At 39.0% G+C, this 24,468-nt stretch overlaps 1 protein-coding gene across 2 annotated transcripts in view; it reads left to right on the forward strand.

The window, feature by feature from the left end:
• Nucleotides 1-24,468, forward strand: part of SLC12A1 (solute carrier family 12 (sodium/potassium/chloride transporter), member 1) — a 139,070-nt gene that overhangs the window by 95,396 nt on the left and 19,206 nt on the right. For both annotated transcript variants that reach the window (XM_006895292.1, XM_006895293.1), the window contains exons 20-23: nt 15,155-15,298; nt 19,960-20,091; nt 20,333-20,444; nt 22,538-22,624. In XM_006895292.1, the coding sequence (XP_006895354.1) occupies nt 15,155-15,298; nt 19,960-20,091; nt 20,333-20,444; nt 22,538-22,624 (475 nt within the window). The remainder of the gene's footprint in view (nt 1-15,154; nt 15,299-19,959; nt 20,092-20,332; nt 20,445-22,537; nt 22,625-24,468) is intronic.

Raw genomic sequence — 24,468 nt, forward strand, 5'->3', positions numbered from 1 at the left:
AAAACTATCTCCCTGGCCATATCCAAAATCTGGGCCATATACTGTAGCCAGTGGGGAACCATTCAAGGGATTTAAGTGTAGGAATCTGTGGTCTAATGTGGGTTTCAGGTCACGTGTTTTGGGGATTCTACTGGGCATGGACTAAAAAGTAATCAGAGTAGAAACCAAGAGACAAGGTGAAAGATGACAGACTGAACTGGGGCTGCCTCAGTAGGGATGGAGAGGAAAGGGCAGAATTTGGAAGTACTTAGGAGATAAAAGGCAGATGGGATGTGTGAAATAAGGATAAGGATGTAGTGAAGAAAATATTTTTGACTGATTTGATGAATGGTTGATCAGATGGTGACTGTTGTTGTTATGTGCCGTCAAGTCATTTGTGACTCATAGCGACCCTGTGTACGAGAGCCCTAAACCATGCTCTATCTAGAGCCAACTTCACTGTCTCTGACACACCTACTCCCATTACCACAGTCACTGAATCTATCCATTCGATCCATTTCCTAAGCTGTCCCTCCACTGTCCCAAATATGATGTCCCTTTCCAAGGACTGGTCCCTCCTTGCAACATGTCCAAAGTATGTCAGTTGAAGCTTCAGAATCCTTGCCTCCCGGGAGCAGCCAGTTTCAATCACTCCAGGATGAACCTGTTTGTTCTCGTAGCAGTCCGTGGTGTATTCAACACTCTTCTCCAGCATGCCACCAATAGAAATGTGAAATGCTTGAGGAAGCACAGGTATAATAAAGAGATTCCTGACACAATTTTAAACAAATTCTGTTGGGAATTCCTAAAAGAGTTAATTGTTTTAGTCACATTCTTAAAGAAGTAACCAGGAAATAATAGATTTAGGAGACATCATAATTCAGGTAAAAATTGAAATCCTAGCACTCAAGAAAGTAGCATAAAGGACATATATGCTCAAGAATCCAAAGCCAATAAGAAAGACCTCAAAGAGTCATGATCTTAGCAATTGCTTGCTTTGCATCAGAGAGCTGGACAGTTACTAAGAATGACAGAAGAAGAATCAATGCCTTCAAGCTGCGGTGCTGGAGAAGAGTCTTGAACATACCACGGACCACTAAGAAAATAAATAGTTCTGTCTTGGAGAGGGTGAAACCAAGTTTCTCCTTGGAGGCTAGGATTGTGACGCTCCATCTCACATACTTGGGGCACATGGCCAGGAGGAACTGCTCCTTGGAGAAGGACATCATGTTGGAAGGGTGAAGGGACAGCACAGGAGAGGAAGACCCCACATGAGATGGATTAATACAGTAACAGGGGTAATGGAGATAGGTGTGTCGGAGTCAGTGACACGGCAGAGTTCAGAGCTGCTGTACATAGATAGGATCGCTATGAGTTGCAGACAACTTGACAGCACATAACAACAACCACCAAAGCAAACCCACTGCTGTAGAGTGAATGCCAACTTATAATGATCCACAGAACAGAGAAGCCTGCCCTTTGGTTTTCCAAGGCTGTAAATCTATGGAAGCAAACAGCCACCTCTTTCTCCTGAGGAATAGCTAGTGGATTTGAACTGATGACTTGCCAGTTAGCAATCCAGGGTTGACTCCACCACACCACTATATAGGCTCCTCAGACTGGGCGTTGTCTACCTTATCCAAAATTGGCACCTCCAGTCCTCTCTTTCTAGGTACCTTTTCCATTTCTAGATCACTATTCAAATACCCACTCACTATTCTTCGTTAATTTTGAACATGTTTTCTTAGTTGAATCTACTAAGTGACAAAATCTTACATACTTGAGACCTTTCATGTTCACATGTATTGTCTTACCGGCTACCCTATGAAGAAAATACCATTATTATCCCCATTTTACAACTAGTAAAAGTGAGACTAACCCTGACTCACAAGGTCAGTAATTCGTAAAGCTGAAATTCAAACCTCTGTCTCTTTGAAGACAGAAAGCACTCTTCAACCTTTTTAAAAAAGAAGTGGAATGAGGACTTACAGAATGGTGGCAGTGGTGAAATCAGAGATCTAGTAGTGGAGTGGCACTGTATCCATGTGCACTTTAGAACACCCTGTACAGCAGATTGCCACTTCGAGGGCAATTATAAGTTGCTAATATGAGGAGACCTATCTGCTTCCAACTTCCTCAGTTTTGCTTTGATTTTTCATCCTTTGTGCTGTAAATACTTTCTGTAGTATTTTCCCACCTAAAAAAACTGAGAACACAAGGCACAATTTTATATTTAGAGTACACATTTGCTTTGTATGTTGTGTCGATCTCTTCAAGCTGAAAGATGTGATGTAGCTGAAAGATAATGCCCCCACCCATCGCTATTCTATCCACCAAAATGCACCATCAATTTCATTCTACAAAGCAATATAGTAGATGACTCCTGTAGTATTCCTAAAAGAATCCTAGCAGTGAACTGCATCCCCTTTTAATTTCCCAGGAGACACAGCCTATTTAAATCAACTTTGATGTCTGAAATATTTCTGCTTCTTAGCCAAGAAAGGGGAAATACAGTGGGATGCTAATAAAATAATTATAAGTACCAACTATCTAGAGTAAACAAGAAAATAATGTTACACAAATACATGAAAAGCATGTAGAGGGAATAAAAGACAAGGGCATAATGATAGAAATTAACTTTACACTACATTTTCGTGCTTTGTTTTGAAGTTTATGTGATTTATGACATAAACCTCATGTGGGATTTTGAATTAGAAGAAATAAGCTTGTGCTTCATTATATTATACCATAATATAGGGCTTAATAAGAGCCTGATAAATCTTAAGTATTGCATTACACTATGTTAATGACCATCATCATAGCTTTTCCAACACTGACACCATGGTGTCATCACAGATTATAATTTAAAGGAAATATTGGCAATTCAGAGTGCCCATATGCTGTAGTTAATAAAGCAGCAAATAGAAATATACTTTATAGGTATTTTACCAGCTAATGACAATTATTTCTGTACTGTGTCACAGGCTTCTGTGATGAGAATAACTTTTTATCTAAATAAGATCGATCGATGCTCATAACACTATAACTTATGTACTGCAGCAACTCGTTTAATACTCATGACTGATAGTGTCTCCTAATAAATTAATTTATTTCCTGACAAAGCAAGCAAAAATGCTGTATTTTATACTGTTCACTTCCTAGGCGGTATTTAGCAAGGTTGTCAACCACAACAAAGAATCCGAATTGTAATGGTAGGAAATCAAGTGATGAAATGGATTTGCAATATATTGCGGTCAAGTATTGGGTATAAGTACTGCACGATTTATGGCCATCTCGGAGTATGGGGATACTACTGTGTCTGATGCAGTAGTTGAGCAAAATAAAGACAGATGGCAGTGTAGTAAATAATTACTTGATTAGAAGGCAACCACGGCAGGATTGCTTCCTGCCTTCAATTCAATGAGACTTCACCTGGGGCACAGCACATTGATTCCTCTGAGCAGTTAAGCCTTGAGTTGATTGACCAAGGAAAGGATCCTAATTTAATAATTAATAAAAAGAAGGGATGCTGTGAAATGAGAGTGCACGCGATTCCCCGGTGGGTTTCCCTGCTTTCCCTCTGCTGTGAGATAATTGACCATTTGCTATCTTTGAGATTCAATGCAGATGGTCATTTGTGAATGCCTGTCGATTTCTCGAAGAGTGTTAGGGGGGAAAATAGACCAGGAAGAGAAGACTCAAGACAGTCTTAAAAACAAAATGGAATTTCAAGACACAGTTGCACTAAATGATTTATCATTTATAAAGCACTAAAAAAATTAGTAACAACTTTGCAAAAGGTTTTAGCATTTCTGTGAAAATGTGGGGTGGGATTTGCTCTTTCTATGGGAAAAGTATTAAGGGTTAGATGTGAAGAAATGCATGAGAAACCCATCCTCCACTGATAGAAACTACAGGTCTAAGATTTTTTTCTTCCAGCGTCACAACTTCCTGCATTCATCTTGGATAAAGAAAATATGAGGCTTTTACATTCTTACTCTTTATGAGCCTCTCTCAGACTTTCAGGTAACATGGCTTTATAAACCGTGATTTTGGTTTTGTTGTTGTTTTTATTATACACCATCATTTGTTAGTATTGCTGTTGTGTGCCCTTGAGTTAGAATAAGCCCATAGCTGAACCTTCAGCAGGTTTTCAGAGACAGCAAATCACACAGGAGGAGACTGCCCATCCTTCTTCCACTGAGCAGCTGGTGCATTCTATAAGCTTTGGAATGATCTAATATGGAAAATCTTTTCTGTGGCCTAGTACTACCTGATGGTGAGTTGTGTGTTGGGCTACTAACCAAAAGGTGGGCAGTTTGAATCCATCAGCCCCTCCACGGGGGTGGGGGTGGGGGAGATGGCCTAATCTCCTCCTGTTAGATGTACAGCCTTGGAAACCTGATGAAGAGTCACCAGGAGTTAGGATTGACTAGATGGTAGTGAGTTTTGATTTTTTGTTTTAGCACTACTTGCCAAGGTCTATAGGTGGCAGTGCAAACCCATGCAGAAGTAGATTGCCTGACAATCTACTATGAAGATTCCAGCCCAGAAAGTTCTATGAAGCATTTCCAATCAATATAACACACAGGGTCACCATGACTCAGAATCGGTACCACAGCAATGGCTTTGTGGGTTTGTTTTCTTTGCTTGCTTTTTGCACTATCAGAGATTTTAAAAATCTGTCTTGAAGAAAGTGCAACACTGAGTACTCCTTGGAGTCAAGGATGGTGAAACTTCATTTCACTTACTTTTCTTGAAGAGAAACATCATGTTGAGAGAGGTAGAGGGTCAGAGAAAGAGAGAAAGAACCCCATAAGATGGACTAATACAGTGACTGTGGAAAGGCCTTGAGCATATCAAAGACTGTGAGGATGGTGCAAGATAGGCAAGGTTCAAATCTGTCATTTATACAGTCATTATGAGTCATAGTTTGGCTTGTTGGCACCTAACAACCACAAACGTCCAGAGTGTGGTCCTAATCAGAAAAAGGACCTTCCTTCCTCACTTCCTCTGACTCTTCTGATTAATCGACCTGCACTAAGGACTTCCTAACTATTATAGCCCGGTTTGTCCCACTATTCCTCATTATCTCCATTTTTTAATACCTTAACTTGCAAATAAGGGAGCTCTGGTGGCCTAGTGGGTAAGGAGTTGTGCTGTTAACTCAAAGGCAAGTTGTCTGAAACCACTACTGATCCAAGACAGCAATCTCCTACCATGTGATTTATAGCCTCTGAAAACAACAGGAGGGTCAGCTATGAAAAGATTTCAACATAACAGCAATGAGTAGTAGTGGTAGATGTATATGCATAGAACATTAATAGTACTTTTTAAAAATATTGTCTATTGTACCTACCCTTCTACAAACACATCATCATTTACAACCCTCTCATCATTTACAACCCTTCACTTGGCTTTTTTCCCCCTTTGTAAAAGAAATACTTTCCAGGGAACTGAGCAGGTTTTGTTTTATTTCAAAAATCTCCTCTTGAGTGTATGTTGTTTTGTGTCCTGCTTGGTCGGAAGTGACTCATAGCTTACCCTCCAGTTAGGAGAAGACTCTCATCCTTCTACCATGAAGCAGCTGATGGATTTGAAGTGTGAGCCTTTGGGATTGCATCACAACTTTTTACCACTAGGCCACCAGAGCTCCCTCTTGAGCGTATATTATGCACAAATATGGTGCCAGACACATATTTGTGGGAAGAGTGGTATAACCAAGATAGTGAATGAGAGCATAGAAAGTCCAAGGACATGCTTTGGAGTCTGATGACCTGGTTTAAACTTGGCTTTGATTCTCTCTACATATCTATTTGCTGTCAAGTTAGAACCAACTCATAGCTGACTCTATTATATTTCTGTGTCTATAAATTACCAAAATGCCTTTAAGGAGATTCCCTATCCACTAATAGATTTGAACTGCCAGAGAAGCCCAACATTAGCAACACAACTCCTTTTGGACAACATCAGCAGCAAACTGCTGAAGAAACATTGTAAAGAGGAGTGAACACTAATATTAAAACCAGAAGACTTAGCTCACTCGTTTTACAAACTTTGGAAAATCACTTGAACTACCCCAGCCCAAGTTTCCTTATCAGTAAAACAGGGAGAATTCCACCAGCCCTGTCAGTATTATTGCTGAGATCAAACAGATATTATGGAGAGGGGTAGTGGTGGTCATAGCAGGGATAGAATAAATAATTTCTCCTGAAAGCCTTGTGGAAAGCAATTCATGCCTACCCACTCACACTTTTTGGCTTTGCTCTCCCTTTTGGCTAATGGCAAAAACTCTTAAAAAAAATAATTTCTTGAGGCAAAATTCATATAATAGTAACTATAATGCAGAAGCAGGCATTTGGTACAGTCACAATGTTGCGTGAACATCACCTTAACCAGTTCCAAACACTTTCCATCACTACAAAACAAAACCCTTCACCCAGTAGTCAATTGCTCCCTGAAACTAGTTTCCCTCCTCCTTTGAGCCTCAGGCAACTACCTGTGTATTCTATCACTGGAGACTTATCTATTCTGATGTTCCATATAAATGAGGATCCAGCTTCTTTCATTTAGCATAGTGTTTTTGAGTTTTGGTTGTGTTGTAGCATCTATTTTGTACTTTAATACCTTTGTTGTTGTTGTTGTTATGTGTCATTGAGTCAATCAAGTACGACTCATAGCAACTCTATGAACAATAGATCTGAACCGTGCCCTGTCCTGTGTCATTCTCATCATCTCTGATATAGTTGAGTCTGTTGCTGCAGTCTCTGTGTCAATCCATCTCGTTGAGGGTCTTCCTTTCCTTTGCTGACGCTCTGCTTTTCCTACATGATGTCCCTTTCCAACGAATATCCCCTTCTAGCAACATGTCAAGTGTATGTGAGAAGGAGCTTCTTGCCTCTAAGGAGCACCCTGGCTGCATGTTCTCCAAGACTTCTCCATATCTGCTTGTTCTTTCAGCAGTCCATGAGATATTTCATATTCTTCTTCATTACAATGCAAAGCTACCAATTCTTCTATCGTCCTTCTTCATTGTCCAGCCCTCAGATACATAGCATATGACTAGAAAAACCATGGTCTGAATCAGGCTCACCTTCATTTTTAAACTGATATCATTGCTTCTCAGTACTTTGGAGAGGTCCCTGACAGTGGACTTAACCAATGCAATACGCCATTTGGTTTCTTGACTGCTAGTGCCAAGGATGTTGACTGTGGATCTAAGGAAGATGAAATTGTTGATGGTATTGTTTATTGGCCTAGTTGTTGTTATGTGCTGTTGAGTCACCTGTGACTCATAGCAACCCTGTGTACAACAGCCCTAAACTCTGCTCTATCTTGTGTCAATCTACTGTGTCTGACACACCCATCCCGATTACTCCAGTCACTGAATCAATCCATCTCATCAAGGGACTTCCTCTCCTGCACTGTCCCTCCACCCTCCCAAGCATGATGTTCCCCTCCAAGGACTGGTCCTTAATTTCAACATGTCCAAACTATGTCAGACAAAGCTTCAGAATCCTTGCCTCCAAGGAGCAGTCTGGTTTAGCCCTCTCTAAGATGAACCTGTTCATTTTCTTAGAATTCCATGGTATAGTCAATACTCTTCTCCAACACCACAGCTCAAAGGCATCAATTCTACTTCTAATCTCCCTAGTTATTGTCCAGCTCTCTAATGCATAGCAAGTGATTGCAAAGACCATGGCCTGTATTAGTCTCCAGAGTGACATCAGTGCTCTTCAGTACTTTGGGGAGGTCTCTAACAGCAGACTTTCCCATCTCAATATGTCTTTTAATTTCCTGGCTGCTGTTGCCAAGAGTGTTGATTGTGGAGCCAAGCAAACTATGGCTGTGAACAATCTCAATCTCTTCACCATCTATCAATAGGCCCAGTGGTGAGAATCCTTGTTTTCTTGATATTGAGCCTCAATCCTTATTGAAGGCTGCTGTCCTTGACCTTCTGCAGCAAGCATTTCAGGTTCTCCTCTGTTTCACAACTAGCAGGGTTGTATCATCTGCATAACACAAACTGTTGATGAATCTTCCTCCAATCTTGATGCCACATTTCTCCTCATAGAGCCCAGCCTCCCGGATAATCTGTTCTGCATATAGATTGAAAAGGTACGGAGATAGGACACATGCCTGTTGTACAGCCTTCCCAATTTTGAACCATGCAGTGTTTCCTTGCTCTGTTCTGATGACTGCCTCTTGGTCCAAGTATAGGTTTCTTAGCATGATCAAGTGTTCTGGGATTCCCATTCTTCTCAGAGTCAGCCACAGTTTGTTATGATCCACACAGTCAAACACCTTTGCATAATTAGTGAAACACAGATAGACATTCCTCTGGTACTCTCTGCTTTCAACCAAGATCCATCTAACATTAGCTACATTATCCTTAGTACCATGACACCTTTTAAACCCAGCCTGGACTTCTGGCAGTTCTCTGCTGATGTGCTGTTCCAGTCGTTTTTGGATAATCTTCAGCAGAATCTTGCTTGCATGTGAAATCAATAATATTGTTCTATAGTTTCCACACTCTGTTGGGTTACCTTTCTTTGTAATGAGAACAAATATAGATCTCTCCCAGTCAGTTGGCCAACTGGTTGTCCTCTAGATTTCTTGGCACAGTGTGGTGAGCACATCTAGGGCAGCATGTGTTAGTTGGAATATGTCAATTGGTATACCATCAATTCCTGGGGCCTTATTTTTTTTCCAATTCTTTAAGAGCAGCTTGAACTTCTTCCTTCATCACCATAGGCTCTTGCTCATGTGTTGTTTCATGAAATTCTTCTGTGTCTGCCAATTCCTTTCGGTACAATGACTCTGTGTATTCTTTCCATCTTTTAATACTTTCTGGATCATTTACTATTCTGCCCATAGTATCCTTAAGTACTGAAACTCGAGGTTTGAATTTGCACTTCAGTTCCTTGAGCTTAAGAAATGCTGAGTGAGTTTGGCCCTTTTGATTTTCTGACTCCAGCTTCTTGCTCATTTCATTGTAATACTTTGTCTTCCTGCATTGCCTTTTGAAATCTTCTGTTCAGCTCTCTAATATCTTTATTTCTTCCCTGTTTTGGCTTATTGGTGCTCTAGTGCAATATTCAGAGTCTCTTCTGACATCCATTTTGGTCTTTTCTTCCTCTGTTTGTGATGACCTTTTGCACTCTTCCTGGATGATATTCTTGATATCCTCCTCATCTGGTCTTTGCTCATTGGTGTTCAAGGCCTCAAATCTGTTCCTGAGATGGTTTTGAAATTCAGGTGGGATAGACTCAAGATCATATTTTCGTTCCTATGGATTTGATTTCATTTTTCTTAGCTTCAGCTTGAACTTGCATATGAGTAGTTGGTGGTCTATTCCACAATCAGCACATGGCCTAGTTTTCATAGCTAATAGTGAGCTTCTCCAGTTACTCTTTCCACAGATGTAATCAATCTGATTCCTATGCATACCATCAGGTGAAATCCATGTGTATAACCTGTGTTTATGTTTCTTACAAAATATATTTGAAATTAAGAAAGTGTTATTTGTACAAAATTCTATCATTCTATCTCCAGCTTCATTTCTGTCACCAAGTCCATGTTTTCTGACTACTGATCCTTCTTCTCTGTTCCCAACTTTTGCATTCCAGTCACCCATTATTATTAATACATCTTGATTGTGTGTTCGATCAATCTCCGGCTGTAAAAGTTGGTAGAAATCTTCTATTTCCTCTTCTTTGGCTCTGGTTGTTGGTGCATATATCTGAATGATAGTGGTATTCTCAGGAATTCCTTGTATGTGTATAGAAAATTACTTTTTAAACTATGAAAGCAACCCCATTTTTCCTCACCTTTTCATCTCCAGCATAATAGATCATATGATCATCTTACTCAGAGGTGAGGATTTTTGTCTTGTTGATATTTAGATGTAATCCATATTGAAAGTTACTGTCTTTTATCTTCCATAGCAGGCACTTCAAGTTTTCTTCCTTTCAACGAGAAAAGCTGTATCATCTGCATAATTCATGTTGTTGAGGAGTCTTCCTCTGATCATTATGCTACATTTTTTTTCATAGAGTTTGTTGTTGTTTTGTGTAGCAGAGAGTTGGAACTGACCCATAGCTGACCTTGCAGCAGGTTTTCAGAGGCAGTAATCACATGAGAGGAGATTACCCATCCTTCTCCTATGGAGCAGTTTGTGGCCTCCAACTCGATGGTTTTGGAGGTTGCAGCACAGCTTCTTACCACTAGGCCACCAGAGCCTTTCAAATTATCTGTTCAGCATATAGAGTGAACAGATATAGAGAAAAGAAACAGAACTGCCTGAAACGTATTCCTTTTAGGTAATTTGATATACTAGGAACCTTTATAGTCCCATTGCTAAGCATTCAGCAGCTAACCAAAAGGTTAGCGTTTGGATCCATCGGCCATTCCTCGGAAGAAAGCTGTGGCAGCTGGCTTTCATAAAGTTTTAAAGCCTTAGAAACCCTATGGGGCATCTCTGCTCTATCCTATTAGGTCATTACGAGTCAAAATTGACTTGAGGGCCATGGGTCTGGTTTTCTATGACTGAATAATATGCCATTGTGTGAAGGGGCCACAGGTAACTTATCAGGTTAGCAGCCAATGGCTATCTGAGCCGTGTCCACCTTTTGCTATTGTAAGTAGTACTTCTGTGAACATGTGTGCGCATGCACATGTGTGTACTTGTCTCAGGAACACTTTTCTATTCTCCAGGTATGTTCCAAGAAGTGGAACTACAGCCCTATTAAAAGTGCACTTTTGCACATCAGCTGGCTAGCTCTCTTGTTGAAAGACATGTTTTGACGAAGGCACTTCTTGATTTCCCATGCAACCAGAGTCAAGCAGTACCCTGGATAGAGAATTCAGAACAGATTATCAAAATATCACTTCTGCACAGTGCTAAAATGAGAGAAGTAGGGGGAGGGGTACACACAGAAGGAGGGCTTAGATCACCTGCAAAGTGAATAATTAAAAATTATCTCTAATGAGAACTTGCAAAATCACTGTGCAAGTGGCGATCACACCACTCCATGGATCCACAACCCCAAGGTGGCAAATCCAGCTGAGTTTAGTCTTTCCTGACAGCCTCAATCTACCTCTGTCATTTTTAAGGGAACTGTTGGATAGTAATCATCCAAGCAAAGCCTGGTTTTGTCTTTCAGGCCCACAACTGTGCATTTTCTACTGTGCAGACACGCTGTGTATGTACCTTAGTAGGGATTGTTGAAGCAGCTCCCAGGCTGTTCAGCTAGCTGACTGTTACAAAGAAGGATTATCTTCTCCCCACCCCCACCCCCTTTGTCCAAACTGGAGGACTGCGAGAGCATGGCAATTAGTGGTAATCTCAAGGCATGCTAGAGCATACCAAAGAGAGAAAAGAGAAAGACTCACCTCCCTAGGGCAGTTCTTGGAGATGTCTACAGAGAGTGGATTATACCACAGCTGGCTCCTGTGAGGGCAGGTAACAGCAGAGGGCATTAAGGACAAAGCCAAGCTACTGCTGCTCAGAGGCAGCCACTATACACACCCAGATCTCTAGCATCTTCCCTTTAAAATGACATGTCTCAGGGGCTGTATTTGGGAGGATTAACTTGTCATTGCCCCGTGTGCCTAGTTGTAGTTACGTTCATCTAATGATGAAGTTGCTATTGTTGTTAGGTGCCATCAAGCCCAGTATGAATGAGAGCAATTCTATGAACAACAAATCTGCACCCTGTCCTATCCTGTGTCATTCTCAACATCTCTGATATACTCGAGCCTGTTGCTGCAGTTACTGTGTCAATCCATCTGGTTGACAGTCTTCCTCTCTCTTCCTAACCCACCGCTTTTCCAAGCATGATGTCACTTTGCAAGGAATAGTGTTAGAGATTAATAAAATAACTCTGAAATAATAATAATAATCCAAAAGAAATTCTTCACAATAGGAAGCATACAGGATCTGAAATCAAGAAAATATATCTGAGCTCTGAACCCTGTTACTTGCTGGATAGGGGAAATCATGGTTCAGTGGTAGAATTCTTACATTCCATACATGAGAAGAACGAATAAGGAAAATAATCTAAGGACGGATGTGTCTGAATTGTGATGCTGACAAAGAGTATTAACTATCTCATGTGCTACCAAAAGAACAGGCAAGTAAGACTTGGAGAAAGTGTAATCAGAGGACTCCTTAAAGGAAAGGATGGTAAAATTTCATCTCACATGCTTTGAGCATATTATTAGGAGGAAGACAACTTTGGAAAAAGACATCATCTTGGGAAAAGAAGAGGGCTGTACGAAGAGAGATAAGCCCTCAACCAGATGATGGACTGACACAGTGAATCCAACAATGAGCTTGAGCATGGCAGAGACAATGTGGATGGCACAGGATAGGGCAAGGTTCATAGGGTCTCTGAGAGTCATGGTCCACTAGACAGCACCTAAAAACAGCAGTGAGAGAGAAACAGGTTTGATCCTAGCCCATGCACCTTGTGCACAACCACCACTCATCTGCCAGTAAAGGCTTACATGTTGCTATGATGCTACACAACTTTCAGTAAAGGCTCTAGGATAAGGCATACTAGGAGGAAAGGTCACAATCTACCTCTAGAAAAATCAGCCAATGAAAATTCTACAGATCAAAACTCTACAGTGGCCAACCCCATTGTGTCTGAGGTAGCTAGGAGCCACTAGACAGCATCTAATAACACTTGATAGATAATTCAAAAAGTTATTTAACCTAAGTCTTAGTTTGCTCATTAGCAAAGATGTGAAGAATAATAATAGTAACTATTCCAAATTCTTTGGGAAGGAGTAAAATGAAATGCATCCCTGACCCACAAAGAGTGTGAGGAGATAGCAACTGCTAAAATAACTCCCAGGTTTCTCAAAATATTCAATATTCTTGGCATGACTCAGCCCATTTCCAGAGCTGCATAGACTACCTGTATAAAACACTAGAGTTTTGCTCTTTAAGAAATGGCAAAATGTTATGTAGAAACAATTGTTGATTCTTTTTCCAAAGGAAGAAAGGTATAAGAAAGAAAAGGTTGTTATCTTCCATTTCATAGCTAGGAACTCTGAGGTTTAGGAAAGTAGATGATTTGCTTTAATGTCACATAAAGCCAGCAGCAGAATGGAAACAGGTCACGAACCCCAGAGCAATGCAGTCCTGTTCACTTTTCAAGAGGCAGAGGTAAGAAACTCTTGCCTGAACTTTCATCCATCAGTTTAATTTTTCAGATTTTCTATAGCTGCTGATCTTGAGAATCTTGGAAGCTTTGGGGAAATCACATGGGTGATTTGACCTTAAATCTCATGCCACTGGCAAAAGATTAATTGCTATGCCCTGGAAAGGGGCCAGACAATTCTGTGTAGCTGAATAACAGCACCGTCTGGGGGTGTAACTGTCCTGACAGATTTAGTTAGTACATAATTGATAAATCTAGAGTTTGTAGAGCTCGCTTCACAGCTAGATAAGGCAACAGGCTCCGAGGGCTGACATTTACAGAAGTCTTACAGTGTTTTGTACACCGAATCTATGTTTTCTACCTTTTCCCTAGTAATTCCTCATTTTCTAAGGCTCTGTTCTCAGGAGGCAAGTGATGATAGGATTTGACAAGAGCACCACCCCTCCCAGCAGAAAAGAGACCATCTATCAGCGTGGCACAGTCACCTGACTAACTGAAATTTAATTAACTCTACATCCAACCTATGTTAGAAGATTTCTGGGTGGTACAAATAGTGTGTAGTTGACTACTAGCCAAAATGTTGGTGCTTTGGGAAACCAAAATTGCAGTGCCACAAAACAAAGTTCTGGTTACCTGCTTCCCTAAAGATTCCAGCCAAGGAAACCTAATGGAGAAATTCTGCTCTGTAACTCATAGGGTCACTGAAGTCAGAAGCAAAGGATCTGGCTTTGGGTTTAATGTGGGTTGAAATTAGAAAGGGATTCAATATATTGTATAGCAGTTAGGGAATTTTTGTTACCATCAGAACCCAAGAATGTTAAAGACACCTGAAATAACATAAAATCTTGGAGAGAAGACCTAAACCCTGCACAGAAAATCAACCACAGCTTGATGTCAGACTCTTGGCATTATGTGACTTGTTTTAACAAATTGAACTCAGACAAATACACAGAAACACCAGCTGTTAGCTCTTTGGCTTTGATCATCCACTCAAGACTCACTTCTTTGCTTATCAGAAAGAATTGTTGGTGAATATTTTCCTCTGGAATTTGTCATCAGAAATCATAGAGTTAATTGCAAGTTCTTTTTCTTTAATTCTTGCTCTCTAGCTTTCTGTTATGGAACTCTGGGGACACAGTGGTTAAAATACTCGCCTACCAATGCGAAGCTGTTGTTTCAAACCCACCAGGTAGTCCACAGGATAGAGTGTGGCGAACTTCTTCTATATGATCTACATCCTTGGAAACCTAATGGACAATTCTTTCCTGTCTTGCAGGATTGTTATGAGTTAGAAACAACAATAGTGAATGGTTTTGGTTACAGTTTTACGTTCCAATTTAAGAGACATTGCTGAGTGCCAGATACAAACCTTCTGTAATTTTGTTAGTTCCAGTCTTGAAATTGCCAGCCCAATAGTTTATGCCAGTAAGTCAGTGACTTCCAGTATAGAAGATCTTATGGACTTGCATCAGGTGTTTGGTTTTGCTGACGATGAGTAATCAAGAGCAATACCGATTGCTTCTGAGTCCAATTCTGATTCCCAGTGACCCTGTGGGACAGAGTATCATTCCCCATGGGCTCCCAAGGCTGGGCATTTTCACAGAAGCAGATTTGAAGTAATCTTCAGCTTTGAAGAAAGCTGAAGTGCTTTCTCCTGTGGAGCAGCTGGTGGATTTGAACCACTACACTTTCGGTGAGCTGCACATTTACTCCATTCCACAACCAATGAACAAGAGGGAATTAAATCACTTCCTTTATACCTGTAGATAAAAACCCAGATTTCATGTATTATAATCAATACATTGAGTTATTTTTCTAAGTTACTTGTTACATTCTAAGTAAAATTTCTTTAAATGCCCTGTTTTAACAATCCTTCATAAAAACCAATATAATTTATTGTACTGTGTGTATACTGTTTTTTATACTAAAAATGATTTATAAAATGGTTCATAAAAAACTATTGTTCGAGATTGAGTTAGTAATCTTTTTTCTTCTTTAATCAGATGAATTAGAGAAATTAGAACAGGAGAGACTGGCACTGGAAGCAACTATCAAGGATAATGAATGTGAAGAGGGAAGTGGAGGCCTGCGGGGCTTGTTTAAAAAAGCTGGCAAGTTGAACATTACTAAACCAGCTCCTAAAAAAGGTAAGTATTTTTAAAATTTTATGGGAAAGATTATGAAATGCCTCATTGGGCATTTTTAGAGGTCAAAAGCAAACATATAATTGAATTTATGCTAAAGTCATTACTACCAACTCAATCAACTCACAGCTGACTCTCTCGTGAGCTTTCAAGTGGCTGCTAAGGAGTTTAACTGTCAGTGGATTTGAACTGCCAGACAGCTGCAGCTTTTAGGTTAGCAGTGCAACAACCAATAGATTAGACCATCAGAGCTCCCTGACATAAACATTAATTAACATGAATGGAGGGGAGCTCTGGTGGCCTAGTGGCAAGAAGCTGTGCTGCAATTCTGAAGGCATACAGTTCAAATCCACCAGCTGCTCCCTGGAACAAAGATAAGCAGTCTCCTCCAGAGTGTCAGCTATTGATCAGTTCTGACTCGATGGTACACACCACCACCACAAATAGTGGTAGAATGCCTTGTAAAAGGACATGGTGGTATAATATGAAAAACATATGCAATATTATTGGTGTGTACATGCAAACGTTGTTGTGATGGTGTGAATATTTTCACCACCCCAAACCTCCAAAGTTAACCTATAAGATTTGGGGAGCATGGATTGTAGTAAGGGACAGAAAGACATTTCTTTCAAGAAAGTAGACTAGATGGTAGAAACTATTGTCTTAAATATTTACTGTCTTACTATAAAAATTTTCTTGTAAAGTAAGAATTTTGCTTTGGGAGTCATACAGTGCTTAATTGTAAGAAATTTCTTAGGTGAGAGCAAAAGGGATACAAATTTAAGGACAAATATCCAAGTTGCTTTATTCCCTTCTCTTTCATACAAATCAGAGGGCTGGCCATCGACTAGACCAGAAAATGAGGCCTCCCACTAGGACCTCAGTTTTTAAAGAGTGTGCTAGCTTTTTGTCGGCTTGTTGGAGACAGAACTTCATTGATACTAACCAGTGTAGATTTCAGTTGAGCAGCATATGCCTCTGAATGTTTGGTGTATGTCATTGGAATGAAAGCAAAGTCTGGTAAACCACATACACTTTTATACATTTTATTAACAGGTGATTCAACCATGTGATTCTTTGAAAATTGCTTTCTTTTCAGCAACACAGAAAGTTTGAGATTAATGAGGTGCACAGCGACATCTGGTGGTTTAAAGTCAAAATGCCGTTCTTGCACAATTTTTCTAACTTGAGGCATATACTATTGAGAGGTTGCGGGGAAAGCTCATTTCCCTGTGAAGATGACCCAGGCAAATAGCAAGATCCAAACTGAGACTTAGAAGGCCTCTACCTCTAGTTCAAGTTTCCAGAATCTATGAAAAATGTTCAGCACTTCAAAAAGGCTACCCTGTTAGAAGTTTGGCTCTTTGCTTATTTCTCCCTACTATAACCCTAGGAAGCAATTTCACTTGTAATGTTACACACACACACATTTATACAGGAAATTATAGGAGATTCCAACGTTACCTCTCTTCAATGTTATATAGATATGTATGTATGTATGTATGTAGATGTATGTATGTGTGTATATGTGTGTACATATATGTGTGTGTACACACACACATACATACACACACGGGAAATTATAGGAGATGCCAACGTTACCTCTCTTCATATACTAGAATTACTCTTCTGCCCACTGTCATCCCGTCAGTTCTGATTGATAGCAATCATCTGGTTTTTAAAAGACTATAAATCTTTATGAGGAGACTGCCTATCATTCTCTTATGAAGCAACCGGTGGATTCAAGCCACCAGTCTTTCAGGTGGTAGACCAATGCACTACACACTATGTCACCTGGGATATCCCATGGACTGTAGGAGAGCTCACCTTAAAATGACATTGCCTAGAACATCATGTGTTTGGATCTAAAGGTGAGGGTACACAGGCTATTAAAATTAGAAAAAGATCCTTCTGAGTGCTAAATACTGTCTCTCATTCATTTTTGTTTTATTTGTAAGAAACAGTAAATATTAGATATATCTGCTTTGCTCATTGGCACAGTCTGAAAAAGTAGGAGAAGTTCAAGGCATTACCCAATATTGTTCTCTACCTAATTTGGGGCAAGGAAGGAATGAAAGATCGCTATTTATTCTGGCAACCTGTTTGTGCACCACAATACTTGTTTTGGTAAATATGTCCTCCTCTGAACATGAAAGTCAGCTAGTTCAGAAAAGCAATGATAATGCCATGCTCCATTTTCAACACCTACAGTTTCAAACCAAGCTCCAAAGTAAGATCACTCACTACTCTGGGCTTAGCTGGCTGACAACCCTTTTGAGTACCAGAGCAGGATAAACACATACAAAGTCCTCTTGCAGACTTTGATTTGCATAGAAGTGAGAGCAGAGTCCGGTCCATTTTGTAAATAAATTTACTGTCTCCCTCAGTGGCCCAGGGATAGAGAAACAATTTAAGAAAATTGCTTCAGAGCTACAGACTGGAAACACAGAAACAGTGTAAGGCAGAACAAAGCTTCTTCAGAACCTCTCAGATCAGAGAAGAAGCTCTGAAGAGGCTGTCACCACTCGTGTAAGCTCTACACTGACACCATCACTTTGAAATACAGCAAAAAAAAAAAGTTACAACTTTCAAAGACATGGAAATGAGGAATAATGTATATAGTGTGGCAAGGAAACACCTACTGGCAAATAGGAACAGAATCTTGCTCAGACATTACCCTAGCTTCCTGGTACATTAGGGAGGAACTGTTTTTTGTTTGTTTTTTTTTTTTCAAAAATAATACAGAACACTTTAAAAAAATATTTAATATGTAGCCTTAAAGTGGCACAATCCATTACATGTTGTTCTGCTGACTGAAACTTCAGCAATTCAAATCTCCCAGCTATTCTGAGGAAGAAGGTCTCTTCTCACAAAGATGAATTAGAACACAATGGAGAGTTGCTAGCAGTCAGAATCAACCTCACTGCAGGGGCTTTTTATTTCATATGTATCTTGTGGTTTTGTCTTTCCACGTGTCCTGGATTTTTCCATCTTGTTTATAAAACTTCGAAGAGACAAAGTGGCTTCATTTTAGCTTTGCAAGATTCCTTGAAATGAAAGCAGAGGAGGCAGAAAGAGCAACTTTGGGGCCGTAAGTCACGAAGAGCTACAACACCCATGGTCTCTGCCAACCACTGTAATCCAGCAAGTCATGACATTTGGACCCAAACTGTGTCCCCATGACTGAATGATGTAAGGAAGGAATACTTCTGATGAGACTGCTTATCTCTAGAGCAAGCGTCAGCATTCTTTACTCACAAGAAAATCTGAAATACTAAGTTGATTTACATAAGAAATTTGGGGAAATTGGGATATTTTGGGGCATCTTACCACTCACCCACTATTGGTGAGTTCATTCCAACTGACAGAAACCCTAAAGGACAGAATAGAAAAGTCCCATAATGTTTGAATGGATAACCATAGATATCCCTTCAAATTTAAAGGTTATAATCTTTACCGAAATGGACTATCCAACTTTCTTCTTCAGAATGACTAGTAGATTCAAACTCTCTACTGTTTGGTTCGCAAGCAAACATTTTAACCACTTTGCCATCAGAGAGGTTTTTTTAGCTATAAACACAAACCAAAAAGCAACAGCCATTAAGTAATTTCCAAGATATGGTAACCTCTACATGGTTTTCCAAAACTGTAAACCTTTACATGAGACTTACCATCCTTCTCCCACAGAGAGAATGGTGGATTCAAACCACTAACCTTTCAGTTAGCAGCTCAATACACAACACACTATGCCACTAGGACTCCTAATTTTGGCTGTTGTTTTGTTGTTGTTGTGTACCACTGAGCCAGAACTGACCCATAACTGACCCTCCAGCAGGTTTTCATAGGCAGTTTATCACCTGGGAGGAGAAGGGCCCATCCTTCTCCCTTGGAGCAGGCTGGTAGACTTGAACTGAATGCTTTAGGGACTGTAGAGCAGCTTCTTAGAGCTGTAGTATCAGATAATTTGGCATCATTAGATTCCCGAATAGTTATAATTCCACACTGTTCTAATAATAATCTACTGTTTTATAATGAAAACACTATCATAAACCCATCTCCAATTCTTATTTAACTATTGAAGGTGGTATAAGTCATTGTGGGATTCAAGCTTTGCCTCTCTTTTTTCAGAGACTGTTATTGTTGTTGTTATGTGCCATCAAATTGCTTGCGACCATATATACAGCACTTCTGAAGCCTGCCCTGTCCTGAGCCAGTCTCACTGACTCTGACACACCTTCTCCCATTGCCCCCATTATTGCATCAATCCATCTCACTTGGGGTCTTCCTCTCCTTTGCCATTCCTCCACCCTTCTGAGCATGATGTCCTTCTCTAAGGATCAGTCCCTCCTGGCCACGTGCCCAAATTAGGTGAGACAGAGCTTCAAAATCTTACCCTCAAAGGAGAAACTTGGTTTCACCCTCTCCAAGATAGATCAATTTGTTTTCTTGGCAGTACATGGTACAGTCAAGACTCTTCTCCAGCACTACAACTCAAAGACATCAATTCTTCTGCCATCCTTAGTCATTGTCCTGCTATCTAGACTAGAGATTCCTATTATAAAGTCATATCTCTTCCTCTATTGTTATCAAAGGATTTATTGGAAAGTTTCTTTTTTCTGTCCTCAAAAAAAGAAAAAAACGCATTACTTTCTCTTTCATTTCAGACAGCAGCATTAACACTATTCAGTCAATGCATGTTGGGGAATTCAACCAGAAACTGGTGGAAGCCAGCACCCAATTCAAAAAGAAGCAAGGAAAAGGCACAATCGATGTCTGGTGGCTATTTGATGATGGAGGTAAAAAAAATCCCAAAATATATACTAGAATATAGAATTTCTATGTTGATCAGTTTAACAAACTGCATGGGAAGATATCTGAAAATGATACCAGTTAAAGAATAACATTGCTGTGTTCTTCAAAGTTTTAAAAGTATTTATGGAGTCATGAATATGGACATGAATAAAAATTCTAAGACTCCTCACATCCTTTCAGTTAGATATATTTATCCTTTCTATCTCAATTTACTCTTTATTCCAGGGTTGACACTCCTTATTCCCTATATCTTGACTCTCAGAAAAAAGTGGAAAGAATGTAAATTAAGAATCTATGTTGGAGGGAAGATCAACCGCATTGAAGAAGAAAAAATTGCGTAAGCAACTTATCACTCATATGTTTGCCCTTTCAGGATACTTGCCATTCCAGTGACCACTGGCCTAGAATCAAAACAGATTTAAAGACAAAGCCACCAGGACAGAACTTCTGTTTGCTTGGCTTTCTGATCCATAAATTATCTCTGCAACATTTTCTAATCATTGTATTCAGCATCTCTTATTCTATGCTACAAATGCTTTTAGAAGAAATTTAGCCCAGAATCCTCATCTACTGTCTTGAAAGAGAGTACCATTATTTTATACAATGTTTATTTTGTTCTGGCTAGTGAGTTTACTCAAGAAAGAACCTGAAGGAATTTGTTACCAAGAGTTGTTTTCTGGGAGATCCAAACTCGCTAATTTGTGCCAGCCACTCTAATCACAGCATACTTACAATAACACTGCACTGGGTGTCTGGGAGACAAAGCCTGGTCCTGGCCCAGCCTGCCCCACCTGGCTTTAGGATTTTGCAATAGTCACTGAATATATCTCGGCCTCCAGCTTCTTAAATTGTAGTTTCAAAGTTTGAATAAATCACCATAGAGATCTTTTCTAATTAAAAGAAAAAGTGAAAGCCAAGACTCATAAAATAAGTATAAGCCTGTGTCTTTCTCATTAACTCAGGCATGGAGAGCTAATGGTTAGTTGTAAGATTGAGAAGAATCTAGAGAACATGTTACGTTCAGAAGTGTCTCACAGGAATCTGGAGAATGATCCTCAGCAGTTCTTGGCCCTAAAGGCATGTGTAAACCAATAGGCCTTCTCCATAAGTGAAAAAGCAAAGATAGGTTGTTGTTAATAATTTTTAATCTTTTTCCTCCCTCTTGGAATATGATTTCATTGATTATTACGTATATAAATATATATTCATACTATGTTTTATTTGTCTCTTCAAGAAATATTCATAAAAATGGTATATTAAAATAGAAATACATGTTTAAATTAGCTTAAAATGAATATTAAGATGGAAACAAACATAAGAGCTATAATAATTATTTTTTTTAAACCTCCAGAATTATATAGGGGCAGTGGATAAAGTTAAAAATTATATGTGGGTTAGATAATACTACAATTTCAATATTAAACTTTCTGGTTTGAAAGCTGTTCTTTGACTATATAAGTCTTCATTCTTTGAAATACTCATAGAAATGTTTAGAGCAAAAATCCCTTACTCATACTTCAATCCTTTAAGTTACTCCCATGGCTAAACTTTAAGCCAACGTATACACCTACCAGGTGAATAAGAACTCCAGGGAGGTACACACTCCCTAGACCAATCATACATGCAAGAGTGAAGGACTTGTCTTGAAGCAAAGCTCAGTAGGCAGGAAAAGATAAGAGAGCAGGACGAACAGAAATGGTCAACAACAGAGAGATAAAGTGGGAACAGCACTATTACATTAAGAGGACTGAAATTAGTGTTTTGAATCAAAACATGTATGAATTATTGAATGAAAAATCAATTTTTCCTCTAAGCTTTCACCCAAATAACAATAAAAGGTTAAAAAACAAAGAGGTGGTGTGTAAGATCTACACATTACTTTGAAATGGTAGATAGGAAAGTAGACAGATAAAAGTAGGAACGATAGTGGGGCATATTACAAACAGTAATTTGGAATTCTTTGCATTATTCACACAACTTTTGGGTAACTTTGAAATGATATCAAAATCATTCCTTTTCTGGAGGGAAGAGACCCTCTAATATTTAATCATGTAATAATCATACATTCATTTGCTAATAATAACCCTATAAAAATAATGAGTGTTGAAGTTTGCTCTCTCTTTGCAATGATAATATGGACAGTTATAAATTCCTCGAGTCATTAATGTGTAGCAGGTTTGCTCCTTCTAGTGTCTGCACCTACACTAGTTCCATTTTGCCTTCATTGTCCCACTCTTAATGTACGCATCAAGTACTGTCATGAAAACCAAGGACTAACTAAAGTATTTTAAGTAAATTAGCTTCACTGAAAGCAAAGTTGAAATGAGACATGATTGCTTGTGATAGCTGAACTCAAACATCACAGCTCTGTAGTGAAAAGACAGTTAAATGTGTAGTGATAAAGTGCTTCTTTCTCTCTTGTATTTTTAGAATGGCTTCTCTTCTGAGCAAGTTTAGGATAAAATTTGCAGAAATCCATATTGTTGGTGACATCAACATTAAACCAAACAAAGAAAGGTAAGAAACATTTAACAAGAGCCATTGTTCACCCATGGGACTTTCATTCTCATTTCTGTTCATTATCAAAGGATAAAAAATGTGTGTGGTGTATTTATTATAATGAATTTCTGATAGACTATAATAAAAAGTTATTTTAAATAATCATGACATGGAGCCATGGAGTGCATTCAAAAGAGAAGAAAAGATGTTACGGTGAAGATGATCTTGACAGGAAAAATTGTTAAAAGATAGGGTAGTAAGTATTTCAGAATTTCCCATCTTATTCTTTGTTTCAATGGTTGCAAGTATAACAGCAATCACAAGGTCAGGCTATTCCTCAGGTGCAATCTGTGCAAGTTTTCATTATCCAAAGGGTATTCTGGATGGGAACTCTGATGGATGTGGAAACAGCTTGTATCTTCCTGGCACGATGACAGTGCATACCCTCCTGGGCCATTTTAGCTTTTAGACACTAACTTTGCTGCCAAATAGATTCCAACTCTTGATGACCTCATCTACTCCAGAATAGAATTTTACTCCATAGCATTTTCATTGCAGAAAACTTTCTGAAACAAATCACCATACCTTCCTTCCAAGTTGCCTCCCAAGGTGCCACTACACCTTTCTTCTAAAGGTACATTTGAATTGTCAGTCTTCGGGCCCAAATGCTAAACCCTTTATGTGACTTTTGGGAAGTCTTGGAAACCACTTGGTATGAAAATGTATTGGCCCCAAAGAAAAAGAAAACTGCAAGATTTAAAGAATAGTTATTTAAATGTCTTCAAAACAAGGCATCATTTTAGCCCTCATTAATTACTAAATGTATAGTTCATGATTTTTGAAAATAATTTGTAGATAAAACCTTCACTGATGTTATGGGGTGAAAGCCGATTGTATGAGAATCAAAGCTGATTAGAAGTTAAATTAACTACTTCACATTAAATATTTTTAGAAATACAAAGATAAAATGTTTTTGTTCTTTATAGCCAAAAATAATATTTACTATTTCATAGGTGCAATTTAATATGTTGCATTTGGTGAGGATGGATGGGTGGTGGAGAACTGCCAAGACTAAGGCTACCTGAAGATCTCATGAAGTCTTATGTCCTTGATGTCATCTCTGCCCTCTTCTCTTTTCAATTGTTCACCACTTCTTTTTTTGGCAATTTTTGTCAGATAACATTCTAATTCCAACTTCTACACTTCTTCCATCTTCTTACCTCTTGTCTTCTTTTAATCTATTGTTATCCTGTATTTCCTAAAAGGGACTTCTGGTGGCATAGGCAGTAATGAGTAATACGGCTACCCCAAAGGTTGAGATGCTCTGGAGGTTCAAATCCACTAGCCTATACTAGGAGAAAGACAAGTAGTTTCCTCTCATGTAGTAACAGCCTTGGAAATTTGATGAAAAGTCAGCTAATAATGGGAACTGACTCAACAGCAATGAGAGAGATACAGACACAGAGAGACAGAGAGAGAGAGAGAGAGAGAGATCCTAAATAAACTATTACGTAGACTTAAAATACATTTTTACTGACAATGCAGCAAATTTTAAATTCATGTTTACAGAGGGTATTCCTAATTCCTCTAAAGCTTTGAGTAATTGTCTTTACAAAACAATTTAACTGGTAAGAAAGTTGTAGTCCATATAGTTTCCCTGAGTTATAAATATAATATTTCCTTACATCATACATGTCTATAATATTTTATCTCTATTTATACTATTATAAGGACTTAAGAAATAGTAAAAATACCTTTTGTAATTCTCTTTAGTAAATGGTGGAGTTAACATTCTAATAGGAATTGGGTCCTCATGCAATAATCTCAAGTAGTTGTTTACTTTTAATTTAAAGAATGTGAAT

The sequence above is a fragment of the Elephantulus edwardii genome, unplaced genomic scaffold (assembly GCF_000299155.1).
Source record: "Elephantulus edwardii isolate Elephantulus edwardi_28Jun2011 unplaced genomic scaffold, EleEdw1.0 scaffold00164, whole genome shotgun sequence".
In the NCBI taxonomy this organism is placed as follows: Eukaryota; Metazoa; Chordata; class Mammalia; order Macroscelidea; family Macroscelididae; genus Elephantulus; species Elephantulus edwardii.